We start from the raw sequence: 23,843 nt of genomic DNA, 5'->3' as shown, positions 1-23,843 counted from the left end.
ATCGCACAAACAGCAATCAACACCTAGAAAACAACACCGTGGCTCTGTTTCGGGAAGTTCAGGTATTAACAGTTTTTCCACAAATTGTAAAGACATGTTACAATGGCTGACAATAGTCTACTTTGTGTTATACAAACTTTATGTAATTAAATGTTCATTGCATAGCAAATGTCTGTTTATATTGTATAGACTACCATTACAATCAAGTTGAATGGTCCTTTACTTTTACTCTGGCAGAAGTGAAAATATGTGATGATGTGAAGGAGATCATGGAAAGTGTCAATGGCAAACTCGATAAGCAGGACCACAAAGAGCTCAAAACTTTTCTTAAGTAAGTTATTCTATGTAAAATTCCTTTTTATTATTCACATTGCTGTCCATGAAAGACTTACTTTTACTTATAAACATTATATCAGAATTACAGGTTACTCAATGCTCAACTAAAATCTGTTGAATGTACTTCACAACTAATAATAGTTCGATTACAATACTTTGGTGCTTTGTACTTAATGTATTAATAATGTATGTGAACTTTATCCATGTGAAATTTTAGCTATTCCTCTTTTAAATGGGTTAGATAGATTTTGCCAGGAGCACAGCAGCTGTAATTGTAACCTGAGAGAGAAGGGAAAATGTCTTGGTAATGGCCATATCATTATTGTGTAGTTCTTAACACATTTATTGATTTGTTGTTCGTAATACTGCATGGTACACATATTATGTAGCCTATTTGTTGACTCATGTTTGCGTACGTAGGCTATGGGGATGAAAGTAAGGATTGACACTGGTCTGCCACTGGACAATACCTGCATTTAAACTATGCTTGACTGGGTTGTCATAGATGGTTGTGTTCTAGTGCTGGTCAAAAAAGAATGCACAAATCATTTTCAACGAATCATTCTCGAACTTGAAACATACCATACGTACGTACGGGTTCCTCCCACTTCAAGTTTCCATCAAAGCTCATTAAACGATTGAATGATTGCCATAACAAACAAAGACATCAAACACACTCTTTGGGCATGTAGTAGCAAGCCGTTCATTCGGGTTTCCGACACTTGACACGACACGGCAGTATCGAACTCTTGAGATGCTGCTTGTCTCGGACAGCCTGCAGATACTGTGCAGGTAGGCACGCTGCTGCGGTTTCCAGCTTGGTTGGTAGTTACTTGTTTAGCCTTTGTGTAACTAATCTTGTAATTTGTCTTAAGCCATATTACAAACAAATTTAAATAAAATTATGCTTTTGTACTCTGTTAATTCTTTTCTTAATAAATAAGAATTGACCTCACACACCATTGAAAATTACTATTATAGTGCTCCTCTCACCATATAAATAGACAAGTAGAACCAATAAAACTAAAAACTGTTAACATTTATCAAAATGTATGAGTGCATAAGTCACCATCTAAAGTATAATGAAATCAAAACAATATAAATAAATACAAATATAGCTGCAAGCGGTGATGATAGTGTTTGAAGCTCAACACAGAATTTTAACCGAAGACGAGGAAAGAAACACTTATCTCATAGTTACAAAAAAGTTGAAAGAAGGTTCTGCTGTAGGCTACTTAATGCTTACGTATACAATGAAAGTGGATACAACTCATTGACAAATACAGTGGAAGTCTATGAGAGACTTGTTGCCATTCTGCCTTACTTTCACCGATTGGGACAAAACTCGGTAGGAATGTTCCAAATAGGATTACTAAGGAGCCCAGCAATTGTCCAATCGTAGCAATTGTCCAATCACAAGCTATGTTATAATCAAAAATGTCATAGGCCACGCCCACCGGAAGTAATTTGGACCAAATTTTGGATTTTGATTAGTGTCTGTCCACTGAGTATGTGTATTAAATGTCTTGACATTTGGTACATCCAGTTGTGAGACATACATTTTTTAACATTTTGGTGCCCCCTATTGGACAATTTTATATTGCTTTTGCACATGTTGTTACTATTCAACATAACTATAAAGTTTGGTGAAGATTGGACACAGTCAATGATTTAGCAACATTCTGGGTCAAGTTTGTTAGCCACGTCACTGAACTGATCAGGAAAAAAAAATTTTTTTTGTGTAGCTCGGCCTGATAGTGCTGTGAAAAAAGTAGTGAAATTTTTTTTTTTTTCAAAAAATTCAAAATGGCAGGAAATCTAGTCAAACAGAAATGGGCGGGGCCTATATGGATAGATGCAAAATGACCCAAGTCAAACGGAGAAGTTCAGAAGTTATTGGCCAAAATGTAAAGTTTGTCTTATAGCGCCACCATCTGGCCGATTTGTTTGGTTGCTGTGGGTCTTACGGTTTCTGAGACCCAGATACTTTTAGCGGAGAAAAATAATAATCCTAACAATTTCAATAGTGTTCATAATTAATAATCGTAACAAAAATAATAGTGTTTCTGCACTACATGCTCAAAACACTAATTAAATAGGATATCTTGCCCTATACTGACCTAAAATGAGTACAAAACTTAATGTGTAGGCACACAGGAAGTTGCCCAGAGCTGTATGAAGACCAGATGGCTCAAGCTTGAAAACCTGAAAAACTTGAAGGTTCAATTCATTTAGATGCACTGACTCGAAATAAACAAATCAACAAAAAGACTCTGACTTACTGGCACTATTGTCTTCCTTCTCCACATCTTCTATTTCATTACTTGCCCAATCTGTCAAATAATCCCATAGTTAAAGTCTTATTTCTTTCACAACAGGAAGAAAATCAGTGATTTGGAAGTAGACAGAAAACAGTTTGTGGGCGTCTTTGGTAGATCAGGGGCTGGAAAGAGCTCTTTGATAAATGCCATCATTGGAGAGAAGAATCTTTTGCCCTCTGGAGATCTCAGAGCATGTACCTCAGTCATGATTAAGGTGGAAGCTAATATGAGCAACTCCAAGTACATGGCAGAGATTGAGTTCATTACAAAAGAGGTAAAATGAGCTTGTTATGTGTTATAATAATATTACTACTATATAATAATTATAAGTGCTACATAAAGCTATTTGAAAGAATGTGGTGCAGCTGTATAGTTGGGCACACAAATGTTACGTGGCAATATTAAGTTTATATTTTATTTTTAGGAATGGTATGATGAGTTATTGTCCTTATCAAAAATATATGTTCCTGAGGACAATGTGAATGAGGAAAATAAAGATGGTGATGATGATGATGATGATGATGATGATGATGATGATGATGGAAAGCTCTCAGCACTATATGGAAAAGACAAAAACAAATCCCCCAAAGAACTCATGGACAACAAGTATTTTAAAGACATTCCAGAATTTACCAAATGTGAAAAGAAGGAATTTGCATACACATCAGTAAGTAATCCTATATTTTCACTTTATCTCTGCCACTGAATATTTAATCTTTCTAACAGAGTGGACAATTTTAAAATCTAGAATTAATGATGTTTCAATGCATGTACCTGTAACTTTTTTTTTACTCTTTTAAGTTTTGACACCACAGAAAAGATAGAGAGATGGGCATTTCTCCTTTTTGTTTGTCAGTCCAGAAAAGTGTTGCAGAGGTGTGGACAATACTAATCTAATGGACTGGCTGGACCTCAGTTTCAGAGTAAAAGTGTCTGTCCGTTTGAGCCAAGTTGTTAAACAAGTTGTGATTAACATCTTTCTTCCTGTCCGAACAGAGCATGGCAGAGACGAGGGAGGAAATTTTCAGCCCCTAGGTTTGAATAAGGGTAACCCTTAATTTTCCAGGTCCCTAACAGCGTATGAACTATTCCTAATTATACGTTAACAAAAAAACTATTACACAGTAACGTGGCTGTGTTATTTGATCTTAAATTATGTTATTGTCTAACTGGACTAACTTAGCATTTAGTTATTGCATTGTTAATTACTAACAACATTAGTTAGTTATTAACAAAAAATAATTATCCAACAACATATTTGCATTCATATGTATTTACATAGTACCGGAGTTGTAATATGAAGCAGGCCTATTTTCTACAATTAAATAGTAATTCATATGTATTTACATTGTACTGGACCTGTAATATGAAGCGGGTGTAAGTAGACAATAATTCATACAATGTGACCATGTTTATTTTCTTTATTGGCATTGAAATGGTACATGTAAGCAGCTTACATTGCATACAGACCAGACTGTAAAGTGCCGGGGGATCAATTTTATAGATATTGAGATGTTCTCTAGCTTTAGCCTATCCCAGGGTAGGCTACTTTTCTGTGGTGTCAATTCAAACACAAAAAGCAAAGGACCGCAAAATCGCTTTTTTACTTATTAATTAGATATAAATATTTCAGTTTTGGTTTAATTTGGTTCAGGGTTCATTGAATACAAATAAAAATAAAAGCAGTGCATTCATTTGAATGTACTGTTTATTGTAGGCCTTGACTCTGTCTCAACAACTGGCCAAGTACACAAGAATTGACAAGAAAGAGACAGGAAGACAGTATTGGCCACTAGTGAAGTGTGTGACCATCAAGGTGCCAAACGTCACTGATCTTCTTGAGCATGTCACACTTGTGGATCTTCCTGGAAGTGGAGACTGTAACAAAAGCAGAGATGAAATGTGGAAAGAGGTAATTTATTCTTATTCACCGTTTCATATTATCCTGTTACCCTGTTAGAAACTGTATTGCCACCATGTTATTAAAATGCTCTGACCTTAGCCTGTAGTTTGAAGGATGATTATAGTTATAACTTTCCATTATGCTCCTTCAGATTGTTGGAAGTTGCTCTACTGTGTGGATTGTGACTGACATTAATCGAGCAGCATCAGAGAAAGAGCCCTGGGAGATCTTGGATAACACCATCAGCCTCATGGGAAATGGTGGAGAGTGTCAACGTATCAGTTTTATCTGCACCAAGTCTGACGTTATCAACCATGAATGTCAAACGTAATGCACCATTTAGGATATAATTATTACATAGCTAGAGTGCTACCATCAGGAGATAGTGGATGATATAATAACTGTTTAAGAGTAAGACATGCAATTTTTTTTCCAGTCCAAAAGAGGAAGAACGTGATTGCATTTTGAACAGAAACCAGCAAGCCAAGGAACAAGTGAAGAGAAAATTCAACAAAACCAAGAGACAAAAGGAGATGAAGGTAAATTTTACAGATTGAAACAAAGTGTGTCCTACAATTCCAAACCTCCCTTAAACCTGCAATAAGCGACTTCAGACCCTATAACCAATCCTGAAACTAACATGTGCTACGTGGAAATTTCCATGCGATGTAATGATATAAACAAATAGCCACACACGCGGGCCAGCTGTGTTGTTGTTTTCACCTCCTTTTCTCAAGCTTGTTGTCATGCTTGGACCGAGCAGTAGCTTTTCCTTTTTTTAAAACTAGCTTGTCTCCTCCCTCGCTGTTTGAAAGCGGCACTCTCCCCCTCCCATCCCAAAATAATTTTCGTAATGGCGGAATTGGTGAAGCGACCGAGTAAACTTGTTCAACTAGTAAACTTGCGACCTGCCTCTTCACTTGTCATTGTGGGACATGTAACCTTAAGTGGGAGAAAGATCTGTCAAAGCGAGACTGGTAACTGTTTTTTTTTCATTGCAGAAACATTTCAATGGTGACAGTGATGACTTTTTCCAAGTGTTCACAGTGAGCTCCACTGAGTTCCGGAGGGAAACAGTTCTACAAAAAGATGACACCGGTAGCTTCTCCATATGTGAAGATACTGACGATGAAAGATATATTTTTATTAATTTAAGAAAAACGATTGCTCAAAACCCCAATATTAAATATATAATTTGGATTATTTCATTTGAATATTCTAAAAATATCTATTTACATTTCAACAAAACATATTACAATATATATATTGTAATTTTTTTTTCCAGAAATACCCAAACTTCAGGAATTTCTGCAAAATCTCAATGACCGTCAATCAAAGACATCAAACTATGTCTCTGGAGCTTATGGGATTCTTTCTCTGATTCAAGGAGCCAAATGCGGAACAATGGTATGATCATTTAATTCCATTTATTGGTCTGTTTGTGTGGTTGTTTGTAAATTATTTTTATTGAATTTTCATAAAGCAAGAAGATATACATGTATACCAAAATAAACATTGTATGTTATAAGTGATATAACATACAATGTGTATGTATAAGTGAATAAACATTTCACACATGCCCTCCAATTGTAGGTGACAAATTGAATTTACATGAACTTTAAGTCTTGTTGTAATGACGACTCAGCAACATGCAACTGTATGGCATAGTATGTTTTGGATGGTAGTATTTCATTCTGAGCATGGGCTCAGTCTGGCCTCTCAGATTGGATTCAAATGTTATGGGTTTTTTTGTCACTCCCCACACAACACATATTTGATGTCATATGTTGCGACAAGAAGCAGCAAACTCAGTACTCATTACTGGCCAAACATGCAGGCACCTATAGAAATAAAAGTATATATGCCATATAATAAATGTTGCGTCATTGACATCTCAGGACAAACTGTACCATGACTACAACATGCTATTATAGAATCAGTGAAAATGAGCATGTCACTATGCGCACACCTGCGACACCTACAACAACCAAGGTGGATATGGCAGCAAATGAATATAGGTGTGTGTGTGCACGCATGCGTGTGAATGCGTGGGAATGGTTTTGACTCACTGGCAAATAATGGGCAATAATGGGTTTCCAGGTTTCAAAAGTGTTCTCATTGGTTTCTTAAGCTGTCATCTTTTTGTGTAATTAGGGGTCCAAGCACGTAGTGCTGGAACCCTATTGTTTTTGTTCGGATTACTATTATGCTTCTTACTCTGCTCCTTCTGCCCTAAAAGTATCTGGATCTCAGAAACTGTAAGAGTTACAGCAACCAAACTTGGCAGATAGGTCCAAAGTCTCAGCTGCTACTCAGGCAACAAAAACCATGTCAACTGGCCGCATGGTGGCGCTGGCGCTATAACAAGCAACTTTATGTTTTGGCCTATAACGTGATCTATGACTCGTAGAATCAAAATTCCCTGGATTCCTTGGTTCATTCCGCATCTATCCATATAGACCCCACCCATTTCCATCTGACAAGATTTTCCGTCATTTTGAATTTTGTCCATTTTGTTTTTTTACTACTGCTCCTACAAATGTTGCCCAATCTTCACCAAATCTGGCACAATCCTGCACAAAAGTTATCACCCAGTTTTTCCCAAGGCGCGCCATGTGGCTGGGGGCAGAAAGTGGCAAAGTCAGGTCACTCACTCTTTCATTTATGGACGGTTTGAGTGGAGCCTGTGCTTCATTGGATGGTCTCTAGAGGGCACACCGTGGGTCTGCACAGGATTTGTGCTTTGATATTCCATACTGTTTAGATAGAATTGTCTTCCAAAGTTTGGTCAAATGTTGTGGGCGGGGTCTATTTTACAAAAATTGCCATAACTCAGGAACGCATTGTGCTCTCTCAACCAAATTTGGTAAGCATAACCCCTCCCATTTCTGCACACAAGGTTGTCTACCATTTAGAATTTTGTCAAAAACACATTTTTTGCTACTCCTCCTACATATTTGATCCAACCTTCACCAAATTTGTCTCACAGCATGTCTGGACTGTCCTGCACACAAGTTAATGAGCAGTTGGCATTCAAAATGTGTAGGCAGGTCCTAATATACAAACTAAGGCTGGGCGATAAAACAATAACGATATCTATTGCGATAGAACTTACACTCAATATAAAGATAATACATGCTCAATAGAAAGGTCGATAGAAAGCATTGCTTGGTTAGCAGCTCCACACAGCGGAGAGAAAGCCTTGGAGCAAAGTTAGGTTACAGTAAAGACCTGTGAAAGAAGCGCTGGTGCTGTTTTTTCATTATTTCCTATGGAAAAATTGCGCTTTCAGCACTTAAGACCCAAAACAGGTACCTCGCCTCTTTTAGCACTGAGCGCCGTGAGCGCTGGACCTGTTCTTAGGTTGAAACTATTTAAACTTTGTCTGAAGTGCATCGCTCATCAATGTCACTTAAGAGTTCTACAAACCAATGAGGATGAAGCAGGAGCGGGACCAAGAGCCAGCATCCTGCCGTTTTGTAGCTAACGTTAGCTAGGCTAATGTTTATCACAGCAACAACACCCAGAGACTCAGCTCCCCGCTCCAGCGCTCACCTGGTGCCGCCAAAGCGCTCAGCACCAGCGCTTCAAGCGCTCAAGAGGTCGCTTGGTCGCTGAGTCCTGCCTTGCATAGCGGTGTATAAGTTGCTACAAATCCTACACATGCTTTCTATTTTGGTTGCTGAAGTTGAGAAGAGTGGTGGAAGAAAGGCAAAGAAAGAAATTAGTGTACCTTTATAAATCATGTGAGTTGGCAGATTTCAGGGATTTAATATCTTAAATCTTAATCTTTAATATCTTAAAAACATCATAACTTTAAATGGCCATACACATACATTGTATTTATATCTCAGTCATTGTATTCAGTACAAACTTCATTCAAGTTTCAAAATGCCAGTATGCCACAGGGATCACACTCACCCCAGAGGTAATCAGGTTCTCGGACTAAAAACTAATTGCTGCTTGCGGCTATATTATGCGTTTTGTAATTAATTGAATCCATAATAATGAGTGTTGAGTTTGTGACTATTTTTCCAATTCATAAGAATCGCTTTCTTGGCAATAGCAAAGGTGACTAAAATGACTTTGAAGTCAGAGCTTTGGGCACAGTGGAATGGTGCAGTCCAGAACTGAGCATATGGTGCAGGTGATGTCTTCCCAGAATTGATGTACCAGGGGGCAATACCAAGTAGTGTGGGGATAGGTGTCTATGGTATTGAGGGAGCAGTGAGATGTCAGCGGTACTGAAGCCCATTTTTTGCATTTTGTCATTGCATTTACCTTCCACCAGGCTGCTAGAGTTGTTCAGATGACCAGATTTTCATCATAGGTGTTTTGTAATTGTTTTACTCAGGAAGGGTAGGTTACTAATGTCAGTGTCTCATTCTGAATCTTCAGTCTTAAGCCATGAGTTTTGGTGCTGATTACCTATTCCTTTTGTAATGCGCTGTAGCTGGTTTGGTTTGCAATTTGCAATTTGTCTTCTTGTATGGTGGCCAGTTTTATCTGGCATACTTTATTGTTCCAGTAGAATTTTCATATTATTGAGTCTAGGGTGGAAAACCAATTTATGTTAGGAACAGGTTGAACAGGTTTCATTGTGAATATGTAATTGATTTTGGGGAGAATACTACTTTTCAGTGTGGAAATTCATCCCAGGAGGAAAAGAGGAAGGTTAATCCATCCAGTGGTTTAGGTCATCTTCTATAGTTTTTCCCACAGCGCAGCCGAGGGCATCAGGAGCCACACACTGAGCCACACTCTCCATCGTTAATTTACAGACATCCACGTCTTCTGCCGCCCTACCAACTTTAATGGCAGGTAATGATTACCTGTGGTATTTACGTTACATTAGCTGCGGTGACACTGATCCTACGCATTCCTACATTTTTGGAAAAAATAGTGCTGATCACAGACACAACGGTACAACCAAAACAAAGATAAATCGGTGAAAGCCTGGTATAACGTTGGGATGACTGTAGGTTTTCCAGCTCGGTTGCTAGTTACAAGCAAAGATAAGCTACTGTGAGACAAATTCAGGGCTGGGATTCCTATGATGCTGTCAGTCTGACTGATAGTGGTACCTAGAGGTTCTATGAAAATTGTTAAAAGAGATGGGGAGAGTGGTCTTCCCTGTCTGGTTCCCCGTTAAAGTGTGAAGTATTGAGACATAAAAGAGGAAATAAGCATCTCCAGTAATGCTGGAATTGTGCCATATAGATTGATAAGAAAAACAACAATTGCATGGCAATACCAAAAACACACCACATATCTTATGACAACATAAACTCATAATAAACTTATTCACATATATGTGAACACTGAACAACAATACCTACTCAAAGACAGAGACATACAGAGTTTAAAGATCCTAACTGATGATGAGGAACAATACTATTTGATAAAGCAGAAGGTCAACACACTCTCTACAAAGGAGCAGCATATTCTACAGGACTGCAGCGTAATGGATGTCTTTTATGCAGCATTCCCGGTAAACTGTAGCCACTGTAGTGTGTGAAAATCCCAGATGGTCAGTCGTTTCAGAGATGCTAGAACCGGTGCGTGGGACAACAATGATCTTGCAATGTTCAGAGTCTTAAACCATGCATGTAACTGTAACAATAACTGAACCTCTCAATCCTGTCTGCATGCTTTATACTTATGCTTCATTAAACTCACAGTCGGGAGAAGCAAGCTGTTTGTGTCATGAGAGTGCTGTGCCTAATAAACTGTGTTGGTGATATTCATTGCGCAATATATATAATTTTTCTGTAAACCCTTAATTTATTCATTTGCTGTGGCTACAGTATGAGGTGGTGTATATATAGATTTGGTTGCCTGGTGTTCAGCCCCCATGAATCGCAGTGTTTAGCACTTTTTGAATTTGCATGGCGATTGTGGACGCAAGTCTATCCACCGGGAGTTATTTTGGATAGATATTATCCGACATACCTGATTGGATGGCCGATGTAGGCGGGTCAATAATGAGCGTTCCAGAGCATGACAACAACTACCAAAATAGCAATGGCGGCAAAGGAATTGGATAAAGGCAAGCTAGATCAACATTTTCGTTAGGGGTCTTTAAAAAACATACATGGTATCGATGAAATAAAACAGGAACAATCAGCATGTTTAGAGGCTCGGAATTGAAAGCCGCCATAATTGTTGTTGGCTCTGAGGCGTTTCCAGATTACGTCAATCTGCTTTCCTACTGTGATTGGTCAAATATTTTGATAACTGACAACTAACACCAACCAATCAGTTGGTGCACGAAATTATGTCATAATCAGTCATGGATAGGCTTGCATCCGGAACCCTATGAATGGCCATGCAAATTAAAAAAGTGCTAAACACTGCGATTCATGGGGGCTGGACACCAGGCAAATGTTTTCGTGCTTTTAATATTTTATTTTTAATGTATTGTGTTTGATTTTAGGCTTGCCACAAAACAGAGTTGCGCAAAGACCTGCAACAAAAACTGAAGGATGAGCTTCAAAAAGTCAATAATTCCATGCAAGAGGCTTATACGGCTTTTCAAAACTGCCTCATTCAGGGAAATAATGAATCACAAGAATCATATATTAACAAGATGAAGTTCATCTTAGTCCCTGTAAGTATTTGAATAATAATTCTATCAACACAGCAATCTTGTGCCTCATATGAAAATGTTAACTGCCCTTAAACTGTTTTCTGTTTCTCATTTGTTTCAGAAAGGAGGAAAAGATAGAGGTTTTCATAAGACATTGAAGTCTTTAGTTAAGAATGGTGGCATCTACAAACCAAAAGCTAAACGTGAAATAAACATCAACGAGATGTTAGCTTCATGCATGAGAAGTCATATTGATGATGAGTTCAAGAAGACCTTCCCGTAAGAAACAATTTAATATAGACGTAAAACCATTTGTTCAAGCACTCTGAAGCAATGGGGAATGACCAGAATTAACAAATATTACCCTATACACACACACACACACACACTACACTATTAGACAAAAAACCTGTCAGCTGTATTAAAGCAGTTCTGTAACAACATATGGCTAACATGTTTCAGGAATGAAGGAGGATGTGGACCATTCAAAGGAGCCATCAGTAACTTTACACTTGGCACAGAGAGCCTGGTTAAGAAGTACAAAGACGTCTCCTTGCAGCTGACATTTCTCAAGACAGAGGTACGATGTCAAAATTATAGTATGGCATTTCCTTTCTTGAAGGGTTTAGTGTCTGATGTCTATCCATGCATTTGTGCCAGGTGATCACCACCTGTTGTACTCTATGGAAGGTGACATTACCAGGCGCAAATACCAGCCAATAGGAGATGGCCAGTTCAGTACCCTACTTTTAACCATTAACACAGGCAAGTTTGGAGCAGTGTGTGTAATGTTAAGTTTCACTTTTGTTTTCAAAGCAGGAGACTGTTCGATTGAGTACAATGCTGCTGGTCTGTGCATCTCCACATGACAAACATGACATGATACGCACATCAGGAGCAATAGAGATTGATTTAGATCAATTTCTATACACTGACCAACTTTTGATTTTGTGCCTCTGTATGGGAAACTGCATCTAGCAGACAAATACGCCCTCCAGAGGCCATCTCACAAAGCAATAGATGACTGACTGATGTCTGACCTAAATTTGTCTTGTGACGCCCTCGGCTGTGCCATGGGAAAAATAGTAACTAGTAACAATAAAATAAGTACTAATACTGAATAGTAAAAACAGAAAAGTGACTAGTAACAGCCAAATTGATTGTGCTTATTAGGGGTCCAAGCATGTAGTGCTAGAACCCTATTCTATTTGCTGGAATTCTTTCTTTTTTCTTTCTGTCTGTCTTTCTTTCTTTTTCTCTGCTAAAAGTGTCAGCAGCTCAGAAATTGTAAGTCCTACGGCGACCATATTTGGCAGGTGTGTTATCAATTGGTGCCAAACTTTGTACACATATCCATGTGTCCTAGATCTACAACTTTGCCACTGGGACTACCAATGTCAGCCATTTTGATTTTCTGCCATTTTGTACTTCATGTAAAAACAAGACTAGGTAGACCTAGTGCAAGCCGGGCCTCCTCTTGGCTTTCACACCCTAGTATAATACGTGTTCTGCGCGTGACCTGCTCTGTCATTTTCAGCCACATTGACCCATGGAGACATTTTGAGTTTAATACAATGTTGGAAAGAGGGGCTTTTATGCCCCTTTATGTCACCAAACTATGTTTTTGAGAAAAAGGGTCTATTGCAGTCTATTTTGAGACATTTATTCAAATATATTAGAGATATCATTCAAACATAACATAACATACTAACATTAAATTTCCAGTCTTGAGTGCGCATACACACACAGACATGTACACACACACACGCTCAAGCTGACCCGCGCACACGTACACACACACACACACGCACACGCACATTTTGAACTTCAACCACAGTTAAGCCTCACTTGTGTATGGAGATGCACTTGAGCAAACTTATGTGCACACGTTATGTATGCATGCACACTCCACATGCACATGCACATCCACATGCACATGGATGCGAGGAAGAGTCACCGGTGTCACTCTCAACAGGTCGCACATTCACCAGCACCGGAGTTAGAAAGTAGACTATAGCCTGAAATGAAGTCAGTCCACTGAGCCTCAGTCGTGGCGAGATGGAGTTTAATATTTGAGATATTTCTGCCGGGAATTAATTTCTATGTTGTTTAATAGTAATAATTTCAGTCTGTAATAGTCTATCACTGATTTCAATTCAACTTCTCTCGATTCGGTTTCTCTCTCTCTCGCTCTCTCAGGTTGCGATGCCTGACAACTAAGTTTTCCGCGGAAGAAACATTATCTTTGATTGGACAATAAAGTGAACGACGACACACCTGTTACTATGCAGATGTTCATTCAGGATTTGAAGGGACGCTTGTAGTAGCGTGACTCGCCGCCTCCGGAAACTCCCGAAACTCGTGTACAAACTTTAAAATTAGCCGTTGTCGTTGTAAAATGAAGACAGATTCAGCAACTGCATGGCTGATTTCTCGCCTCAAATATTTTCATAAACATATTTCAGTGAACTATTTCTGTAATATAAGAGCAAGTTTCCAAACGAGCCGCCATGTTTTTCCAGTTTGAAATCCGGGGGCAGAAACACCATGACAGTGCAAACAACGCAATATCACGTATACCACCATAACTGTGTAGGTCTTAACGCCACTTCTCGTGCGACTTTCAACAATGGGTAGTCAGTCAGTTAGTTACTTTCACTCTTCTAGGTCGGTCCCAGAGGCCCGGCAAAAAGCCTTTTCCAATATGCTGTTTCAATTTTTGTCCTATTTGCGTCAAAATTGGTAGACAGCTTCAGGAGCCTGAGATACAGAAACCTACTCTATAATTCTGCTACAAGATTCTGTGGGGCTTTTTCAGCTGCCCCTAATTTTAATTTTACTGTACAACCTGACACTAGCACTGATGAGTTGGTAAATAATTTGAACAGTCACTGTATGACCATTCTTGATTCTATTGCTCTTTTAAAAGACAAAATGGTTAAAGCTAATGCCCTACCATGGCTAAATAACCACACCCGAGCCATAAGAAGGGCTTGTAGAAAAGCTCAGTGTAATTGGAAGGCCAACAATCTTCAAGTCTTAGAGGACGATAGGACTGGAGGGCTTCTTTAGCAGAGGATATATACAGTATATATTAGTTAGGAGGATTACAAGAAACCAAAGCACTCAACTTTAAGTGAAAAGAATTAAAATGTCTTTATTGCATTGGCAAGTTCTAAATACAGAACTTGATATAAACTAGCTCTGACATGTTTCAGCGTCTTGCCTTCTTCTGGGAGCTTAAACAAGACTTAATGGTAAACGAATACCCTATATACCCTAATACTAACCCTAAGGAAAGACAAAGGTCAAACAGGTGTTCTCATTTGCCAACCGGACAGTTGGATTACAGGTAGCCACTCCCCTAAAGTGAACAGGTAGGGACAGCAGGAGGCAGCGTCAACTGAAGCACCCATATCAATTAAAAGTGAATAAGACATTGCAACATACAGGTTACATAGACACTCATGTTCACACAATACAGTTTAAGGGGGTGATAGGGAAAGAGAATGTAATATATATAGACATATATATGCATACATACTGTGTATATACAGTATACTACATATAGGAAGACCTTAAAGGACATTTAGGAAGACCTTAAAGGAAATGAGTCAGATCTAAATCTTCATTTAAGCCAGGGTAGTGGTTAGCTCCAAGCTTAAAAGTCCAATAGCTTTCCTATTGGTTAAATTGTTTGATCAGATTTCCTCTACGTATAGACTCTGGGATGTTATCAATGCCAATAGCTTTCAAGATAGAAGGATTACTATTGTTGTTGAAAGTCTTCCATGTCTGTGATCACCCCTGTTGAGCTCTGGGAGGAGCAACAAGCACACACCTGCTGTCTGAGGTCAGCCAGACACAGGTGTGCTCAATCTGCCTTTGAGCCTGAGCTCTCTGATAACTAGGAGGAGAAACCATTGTTCGGTTTGCTCTACCACCAACCAGACTGGCCTTCCCTTTGTGCTCGCTAAGTGCGTCTAAAGTGAGTGATATATGAAGTTGATTGCTTAATCTTTAGCTTATTGGGTTATTATTTCATTTCTTATCAGTTTGATTATATAATGTGTTTGTATATTTCCATTTATGGCTAATTCCAGTGTTCAGCTGATGTATTGTTTGTGTATGTTTGGAAATCAGTCTAATTCCATTCACTGCCAACTGAGACTTTGAGTTTAATTATGTATTTGTGTTAAGTTGAGAAAATACGAGACTGTTTCTAAATGCCATATGGATTTCTCGGTTTGTGTGCTCTATACAGAACCCACCACTTAATGACTTTAAAGGGAATGACCAAGACACAATAAATCTCCTTTTTGTGGAATCTGCCGTCTCCTCTCCCTAATTCCAGTGCCTCATATCGAACACTGAATGTTCCTAGGCTCCAGCCCTCTCCAATTAGGTCACACCTAAAACAATTGTGCTTTTCTTTTAAGTGTTTGGCCATAGGGTCATTTTCATTATTAGTCCTTATGGCATATTTATGTTCTGAAAGTATATCTTGGAGTCTGCGTTTAGTTCTCCCAACATAAAACACATTTCAAAGGGGGCATTCCAATTTATAAATAACAAATGTCTTGCAGCTTATGAAATGTCTTATTTTATAAATATTAGCTGTATGATTATCTTGGAATCTCTTGCATTGTTGTACATTCGAGCAGTGATTACAGTGGCCACATTGAAAACAACCAACAGGCTTTGGAGGAAGCCAGGTAGTTTTTGCCGGGGCTCTGGGACCGGCCTAGAAGAGTGAAAGTAGCTGACTGACTGACTGCCCATTGTTGAAAGCAAGAAGGGGCGTCAAGACCTACACAGTTATGGCGGTATATACGATATTGTGTTTGCACTGCTAGTGTTACAATAAAGTTGAATTGAATATCCAAATATTTGTTTACACGCACTTCCCAGGCAGGAACTCTTCAAATTGTACAAAGTGCCACTTATGTGTGTGGTGGTCTGGGAGAACCCGTGGGATGTCGCCCCAACACATTGTTGGCAATGAGCCAAAATAGATTGAAAACTATTTTTGCAGGCATTTTGCGATTTTCAGTGATTTTTTTACTTTCATCTCTACATTACATCAAGGTGAATAATTATTTTCAGAAAACAAAAGGGCAAATATTTCTTTTTGTGAAGGGTGGTTGGCTAGCAAAAAAAACAAGTCAGCTGGTACTGTCTGTCCCTCGTTCTTTCCGACTGCTGATCGCATCTGCACCGGGGCAGAGGAGCGGACTTAACGTTACTAACTTAACGTTACAGATAATGTCCAGGAAAAAACACAGGCTGCCAAACAGACCGCAAAATGACAGTAACCTACTCATTGGGAGTGTTAGCTAACAAGCGGTAGGACAGAGTCACTATGAGCGAAGCTACAGGTAGCTGCTGGTTGTGTCAGATATCCATCAGTCATATCCACAGAAATATGATCGCTATCCACTCGTGTTATTCCGGTTATTCGGTTACTGATGTTAACAACTTATTGCAAAAACTAATGAAAAGCTTTACTAGAAGGCACAGATAACTGATCCCTTTTCATTTCAACAAATTCACTTTGACTATATAGATAGCCTCACTTGTTACTCCATTCTATTTTTGCCTTCTTCCTGTTTACCTTCTCAGCAAAGATAGATAAGTGTCCGATAGGTGTAAAGGACATCAACAGACACACACTTAAGATAATCCTATGATTTTCAGATTGCTGTAAGGAAGTATGTTGAGGAAAACAAATCATATTGTATTTGTTGTTTGTTCCTTCCACTCTCCTGGTGACTAACTTGGTGAAATGCCACTGGAGAAAATGGAATGTTCAAAAGGCACCAAGCGGGTGTTGCTTGTATGTTTTACAACAATTCTTATTTCAGCAGCTATGCGTGGTGTAAACACAAAACATGTTGGCACAAGGACAGAAAAGCATTCTAAATCACATCTTGCAAGAGAGAACGTAAATCCTCGTCCTGCTTGTGTTTTGCCTGGTTCTCTTTATCTCAGCCAATAGGAGGGTGCTGGTTACGTCAGCGCTGGTCTCACCAGGCTTTCTCACCAAACACGCAATCGTGGCACTGCGTCTAGAGCAAGGCCATTGTTTTCAATGAAGGACGCGGCAGCAATCTCCTAAACAGCTGTACAGCAGAATGCGGCACCTTGATTTTTTGCCAGGTTTGGCGCCCAAAGTTCAACTATATTGAACTTTAACCTCCAAATACATTGACCTCTATGAGGCGTGTCCATGGCGGAAGTTTTGTAGGCGCCGGAGCACCAAGGAGTTATAACGCCACTGGCCAAAAAGTCACAGGCATGGCAGATAATATCCGAAAGGATGGGGATACCAGGTTAGAAAAATTATATTGCATTATTTACATATTCAAAAGAAGCCTAGATAGTATTGTTGTTGAATTATTTCAGCTGCTTTCAACGATGTTAAGACCTGAAAGCATTAATTTAGCACATTATTCATGTCATTAGTAAATCTATCTACACCATTTAAAACAGACTATTTACAGAAAACTAACCCATAGGCTGTTGAAATTGTTTAATAAACTGCTGGTGACCCCGCTAGTGCATCGAAAATATGTTTCTGTAACCTACTGAGATTCCAGCTTGCGCTCTACCACACGCAAAATATTCACATTGTCGCTTCTGGTGTGAAAGCCCCGTCCATCGAAGCGGGCCATCCTGCGTACATCGTGGGTCACCTGAGTATTAAGTGCTGACTCTGCCTACCCGCGGCATATGCCAGGTGGAATTACAAGTGGACCCTCTGTGATAGACAAAGGGGTCTGGAACCGGTTTGATGAATTTCGTCCCAAACGATCGTGTATTAGCCGAGCTACTCTGAATGACAGCCGCAGTGTGCTATCAACAGTAGTGATCGGTGCTAAGTTCCGCCTTTACATTGAAGCCCAGTCTGCTCCCATTGCCATGTCAACTGGCAAATAGGAATGACAATTCCTAGGATATATAAAAGACTGCTGCAATATAGAAAACAATACTAAAACACTCAGGCAGTCTTTGGTTATATTTTTCTCTTAATTTAAAACTAGATAACCTTCAGTGTAAATAACTGACCAAAAAATAAATGAATAAATAAAGTAGGCTACTGTTACATAATATAGGGATACAGTGCAAAAAAACTCACAAAAGAGCAATAAACTAACCAGTGCATACTGCTACAAAATAAAGATCTTTGGGGCTAAAATAATTCATTGCCTGCATCTCTTTCTTTTTCCAACTTCTTCACTCACTCGCACCGCGTCACGTGCAAAGGCATGTTTTATGGCAGGCGACTAGGCCAGTTTATTATTCCGGGGGCTCATTTTATCAAAGTTTGATGTCGTTTTATCAAACGACATCAAACTGTTCACATGCTTCTTCTCTCTCTCACAATGCCAATATCTAAGTGGTAGCATTTGGAGTTTTTGAGTTAGGGACGTTTGTTCAACACTAGTGCTTTACAGTCATTTTGCCTTGTTTCTGCCGATTTTTCATTCTGCAAATACAATATTTGATCTGTTTAGTTCCCACAATTTTCACACTACATGGACATATTATAGATCAAAATGTTCACATACTTATTCTCTCTCCCAATATGTCAATATCTAAGTGATAGGATATGTATTTTGTGAGCTATGATGGTTTGTTCAACATTAGTGCAATAGTATTTGTGTCGATTTTGAACAGATTGTTTCCTTTTAACTGTAGTCATTTCCACAAATTTAACACTACATAGACATGTCGCACACAAAAATAATCTCCTACTTCTCCTCTCTCTGACAATGTAAATATCCAAGTAGCATGTGTAGTTTTTGAGCTATGGACGTCTGTTTCAGAGTATTCCACTTTCAAAACAAACTATTTTTTCCTTCTGTAAAGAGTGTGATTAAAGGATCCAGAACACCTGGTGACTGGTGGGAGACAGGGAGAGAGGCATATACGGTGGCTGTGAAGTGCAAAACACAGCAACATTTCACAAAACACAACAACAATTGACAAAACACAACATTTCACAAAACACAACATTTCAAAAAACACATTTCACAAAACAAATTAACATTTCACAAAACAAATTCACATTTCACAAAACAAATTCACATTTCACAAAACACAACATTTCACAAAACACAACAGTGGGAGACAGGGAGAGAGGCAGAGAGAGAGAGCGCTTCCTCCATTGTCATCCAGTGGACACTAGTAGCCTAGTGGTTAGTGAAAAGCTTTGCAATGTAAAAGATTGTGGGGTCAAATCCTGTGTCTCCTCACACCACCAAGCTTTTTAATACTGATAGTCCAAATACTGCTACTACTGCTAATTGTATTACTTGTACTCCTGATATTGATATTACAACTTCTGCTTTTACTACAACCCATAATACTACAACCTTTAAAAAGGCAGACACACACACACACAAGTGTAATTACCATTACATGTACAATGACTGATTCTACTTCCATTACAACTACTGCTGCTGCTACTATTACTACTACTACTACTACTACTATCTATGTGTTAAAAAATATATTTTTATGGCCGAATGTTTTGTGTGTCTTGGTGTTGACATGCTGCTGAGGTCTGATACCAGCTGGTTCAGGGAATCACATTGTAGGGAATGCTGGTTGCAGAGAAGGGCTTTTGTTTGTGAAGCAATCTGTGTTAAAGTTCTATAGTAATAATAATAATAATAATAATGATGTCAAAATATTATTTACAGACTGTATTTACAGACAATTTTCTTTTTTAGGTCACACAAAGGTGGAATTGTTGCAGAGACATTTGCAAGGTCAATTCAATTCTCAGTTAAATCAACAAGTGATAAAGTCTTATAAATGCGCTTCAGTTACCACCAACTCTCTGAAGACGCTAATAATTTCACTCTAACTGCGTGTGGCAATTAGTGCCGACCTTTGTGAATTGGACTGTATTTGCAGCCAGGCTCATTTGCATAGAAAGGGGCCAATTTTGCGCCAAATGTATGCATATTACCTAATTTAAATACGTGCAAATAGCACAGGAGCACCGAGACGCTATTTGCGTGGCAGCGCAGTTAGCGGGGCATTTCACCCTTTGCGAGTGCTTCGTGAATTACACGGTTTCTTTTTGTCTTATTTGCAGAGGTTTAGCGTCAGCAAAAGCCGCGCAATCCTTTTGTGAATTCGCCCCTCAGTCTCATAACTTGGCCCTATTTTTTGGTGTTCCCTCCATTGCCATAGAGTGGACTCAGTAGCCTAGTGGATAATGAGTGGGTCTGCAATGCAAAAGACTGTGGGTTAGAATCCCATGGGTAACACTGTCTCCTCACACCGCTAAGCTTGTGGTAACTATGGGTAATGTCTTAAGTTTCTAATTTTTGGACAAATGACCATATTGTGCTTGGACCCCGTCTGTTGCCGCTTGCAGCTATATTTCTTTATTATTATAGATCTATTTCCAAATTACCCTTTCTATCTAAGGTCTTGAAGAAGGTAGTTTCTATCCAACTTATATCTTTTATGAAACACAATAACCTCTTTGAGCAATTTCAGTCTGGTTTTAGAGCCCGTCACAGCACAGAGATGTCACAAATGATCTTCTCCTAGCAGCTGACCCTGGAGAATGATCAATATTACTCCTTCTCTCAGTGACGCCTTTGACACAGTCAAATGGGTTGGCATCAATGACACTGCTCTAAATTCCGCCTTTACCTTACGAATGGAACCCTTTTCTGTCATCAGTGGTAATGCATCATCTCTTCCCAATTCTTTTACATGTGGTGTCTCTCAAGGGCCAATTTGCAGCTACCAGGCTCTTAACAAACACCAAGAAATGTGTCCACATTACCCCTATTTTAACCTCACTTCATTGATTGCCTGTTAAATATAGAATCAATTTTAAGATCTTACTGTTAACTTTTAAGGCTCAATGCTGTTTAGCCCCTAGCTATATTACAGATCTCTTAACTCTGTTTGAGTCAGAACACAGTCTGAGGTCCTCAGGCAGGGCCTTCCTGACTGTTTCAACGTCCAGGCTAATGACCAAGCATGGTCGGGCCCTGCTGGAGGAACTGAGACTTGCACACTCAGCCACTTGTTTAAGAAGGCCTTGTTATAGTCTGTTCTGCTTTTATGTCACCATTTTATTCTTGTTTTTAATTCTGTTTAGGATCCGTGCTTACTCTTTCATGTTGTGTTTATACTATTCTGCCTTGTTTTATTTTTTTTATGCTGTTTTTGCCTCTTATGTTGCTTTTACTCTGTTTTTGCCCTTTATTGTTACCTGTTATTGTCATTTAACTTTTTCTCTTTTAGTAGTTATTTTCTTTGTTGTTTGTAGTTACTTTCTTTTATTTTTCAAGATGATGCCTATAAAGCCATGTTTAAATTGATTACTTTTATTTCCCCACTTTGGAATACAAAAGTGGAAGTTGGCAGAGTGGTTAAGCACAGGTTTTTATAGCATGAGATTGTGAGTTCAAGTCCTGGATGTACAGTGGTCATTTTGAAGTTTTATGAGAAGTAAATTAACACTAAATCACATAGTGCAGACAACTCTCTAAACTCGAAGCAGGTATTTGGCATCATCTATGAAAAGCAAAATACCTGATTTGACATCACTGATTGGAATGTGGCCAGAAGGGCCAAATGCTTTGAAGTTTCAACACACAGAGAGCAGTTTTCTATCCCATGTGATTAAGTATTGATTTATTTGTTAATGGAGACCACTATAAAGTTGTATGTGGTTAAGTGATTAGCAATGTCAATCATAGGCTGCAGTATGACAGTACTCCTCTATTTTTCCTCTGCAAAACCACATCAGGTTTGTCTCAGGAGGCAAATTATCAGCCTTTCATGTGGAACATTGTGGGTTCAAATGCTTGTTTTAAGTCATAAACTGCCAAGAACAAGTGTCATATCTTCCAATAGAAAGTTTAGCCACTGTGAATAACTTGAACAGTGTGCAATGAACAGTATGGTTGCAATTAAATTATGAACTTGACAGAAGTCACAGGGTAACACAAAATTGGCCATAACTAATCAACTGTGTGTCCAATCTTCACAAAACTCTTCAGACAGACTGTGTGTCTGTCTGTCTGTCTACCTTCTGTAATGTTTTGGCTGCCTTTTCAAAGTGTGCTTGGACCCCGCTAGACACCGCCCCACTAACTATTTTTAGTTACTAGTAAAATTACATTAGTGACTAGTAACTGGAAGAATATAGTGACTAGACACAATTAGCCCTAATGCAATTATTTTCTGATCGCAAAGCATTTAATGCTGCCAAAGGTGCAACATGGTTGAAAGTTCCACTGCTACTCCCTCAGTGTGTCCAGGTTTAGCCCTTCAACAGAGCCATCCTTTCACCAGTTTGTTTATCCTGACTGCAGCCCCTGTCTTGACGCTCTCCCCACAACACCACCGCAAAAAATGGTGTGATGGCCACCACTGATTGGTAGAAAATGCTGCATGTTGCATGCTTGAAGTCTTGTCTGGAATGGCATGTCAAACGTGTACCGAATTTTGTGCAATTCGGCCTGAAGGGGGCACCACAAATGGGTGTGGCCTAACTCAAAAATGGCCATAACTCCACACGCCTTGGTTCAATTACCACGAAACTTGGCAGATATATTGAGGGATATATTTGGACCATGTCCTCAGAACCACTAACACTGTTTTTTGCGATGTTAGTACCAGTCAGAAAAGGCCGCTTTCATTGCCGCTTGCAGCTATATTTTTGTACCTTATTGTGCATGGAATGTTTATTTATACTTTGTTTATTCTGTCTAAAAGGAAGCAAAATTCAAGACAAATTTAAAGAATGACATCCGTGAGAATAAGAAAACAATCTATTGGAGTCTGCCAAACTCAATCAAGGTTTCCATGCAACCATGCTATGAAGGTAAGAAACAAAACCATGGCAAATGCAACCTGACATTATAGTGATACATATTTATATTCATCTTCATAGTTTGGCAGCACAGCAGGAAAATTAAGTGTGACAACATATTTTTGTTGTACTATAGAAGCAGCAAGACATGAAAAAAAACATGCTGAAAAACATGAGGGGCACAATTGAGAATCACCTGCATGGTTCAAAGAACACCATGTTCAACAAGGCTAAGGATGATATGCTGGATCAGATGAAGAAGCTGATGGTTTGTCACATTTTGTATTACAAAATCTGAGCATAATATAGCAGTAAATCGTGTTGCACATCTTTATCTAACTTTCAATCCATCTGGAACAGGCCTAATTTTGTCAGTTAACTTCCTGTGAAGTCGTGCCTGTGACTAATATTCACCTTTATGTACTACTGGTGAATCTTATTAGGTCATCATTCACATGAAGGTCTTTCTTGGATTTAAGTGTAAGATACATCATTTTGAGAGCTGATTTTGCTCCTCCATAAATATCCATTATTCCAGGCACTGTGACAAATTTGTACAATTATCGTATCAGTATTAATCAGGTATTCCCACAAGAGGAAAAAAATATATATATTCTTAGCTATGAACTGTTTTGCCCTCCACATATCTGAATACTTAATTCGGATAGGGTTCAATTAATTTTGCACTAAGGACACAGTATTTGTGTAAGTAATAATGATTGCAATGCTGAATTAGGAACACATCCTGGAGACACTGGAACAAGATATGACAAAATCAATTGACATATCACTCGAGATGGATGGCAGCTCAATCCCAGGTAAAGGGAAAATGCCAAA

The 23,843-nt window shown here is 38.8% G+C and overlaps 1 protein-coding gene across 1 annotated transcript in view; it reads left to right on the top strand.

The window, feature by feature from the left end:
• LOC144539463 (nuclear GTPase SLIP-GC-like) overlaps positions 1 to 23,843 on the top strand; it is a 29,348-nt gene that overhangs the window by 3,326 nt on the left and 2,179 nt on the right. The window contains exons 4-17 of the mRNA XM_078284515.1: positions 238 to 331; positions 2,715 to 2,931; positions 3,082 to 3,324; positions 4,375 to 4,569; positions 4,712 to 4,887; positions 4,997 to 5,099; positions 5,562 to 5,658; positions 5,846 to 5,967; positions 10,997 to 11,170; positions 11,271 to 11,428; positions 11,612 to 11,729; positions 22,910 to 23,018; positions 23,153 to 23,274; positions 23,743 to 23,824. Coding sequence (XP_078140641.1) covers positions 238 to 331; positions 2,715 to 2,931; positions 3,082 to 3,324; positions 4,375 to 4,569; positions 4,712 to 4,887; positions 4,997 to 5,099; positions 5,562 to 5,658; positions 5,846 to 5,967; positions 10,997 to 11,170; positions 11,271 to 11,428; positions 11,612 to 11,729; positions 22,910 to 23,018; positions 23,153 to 23,274; positions 23,743 to 23,824 — 2,010 coding nt within the window. The remainder of the gene's footprint in view (positions 1 to 237; positions 332 to 2,714; positions 2,932 to 3,081; positions 3,325 to 4,374; positions 4,570 to 4,711; positions 4,888 to 4,996; positions 5,100 to 5,561; positions 5,659 to 5,845; positions 5,968 to 10,996; positions 11,171 to 11,270; positions 11,429 to 11,611; positions 11,730 to 22,909; positions 23,019 to 23,152; positions 23,275 to 23,742; positions 23,825 to 23,843) is intronic.

The sequence above is a fragment of the Centroberyx gerrardi genome, chromosome 7 (genome assembly GCF_048128805.1).
Source record: "Centroberyx gerrardi isolate f3 chromosome 7, fCenGer3.hap1.cur.20231027, whole genome shotgun sequence".
Taxonomy (NCBI): Eukaryota; Metazoa; Chordata; class Actinopteri; order Beryciformes; family Berycidae; genus Centroberyx; species Centroberyx gerrardi.
Note: the sequence above shows the minus strand (reverse complement) of the source record. Positions and strands in the feature narration are given on the sequence as shown.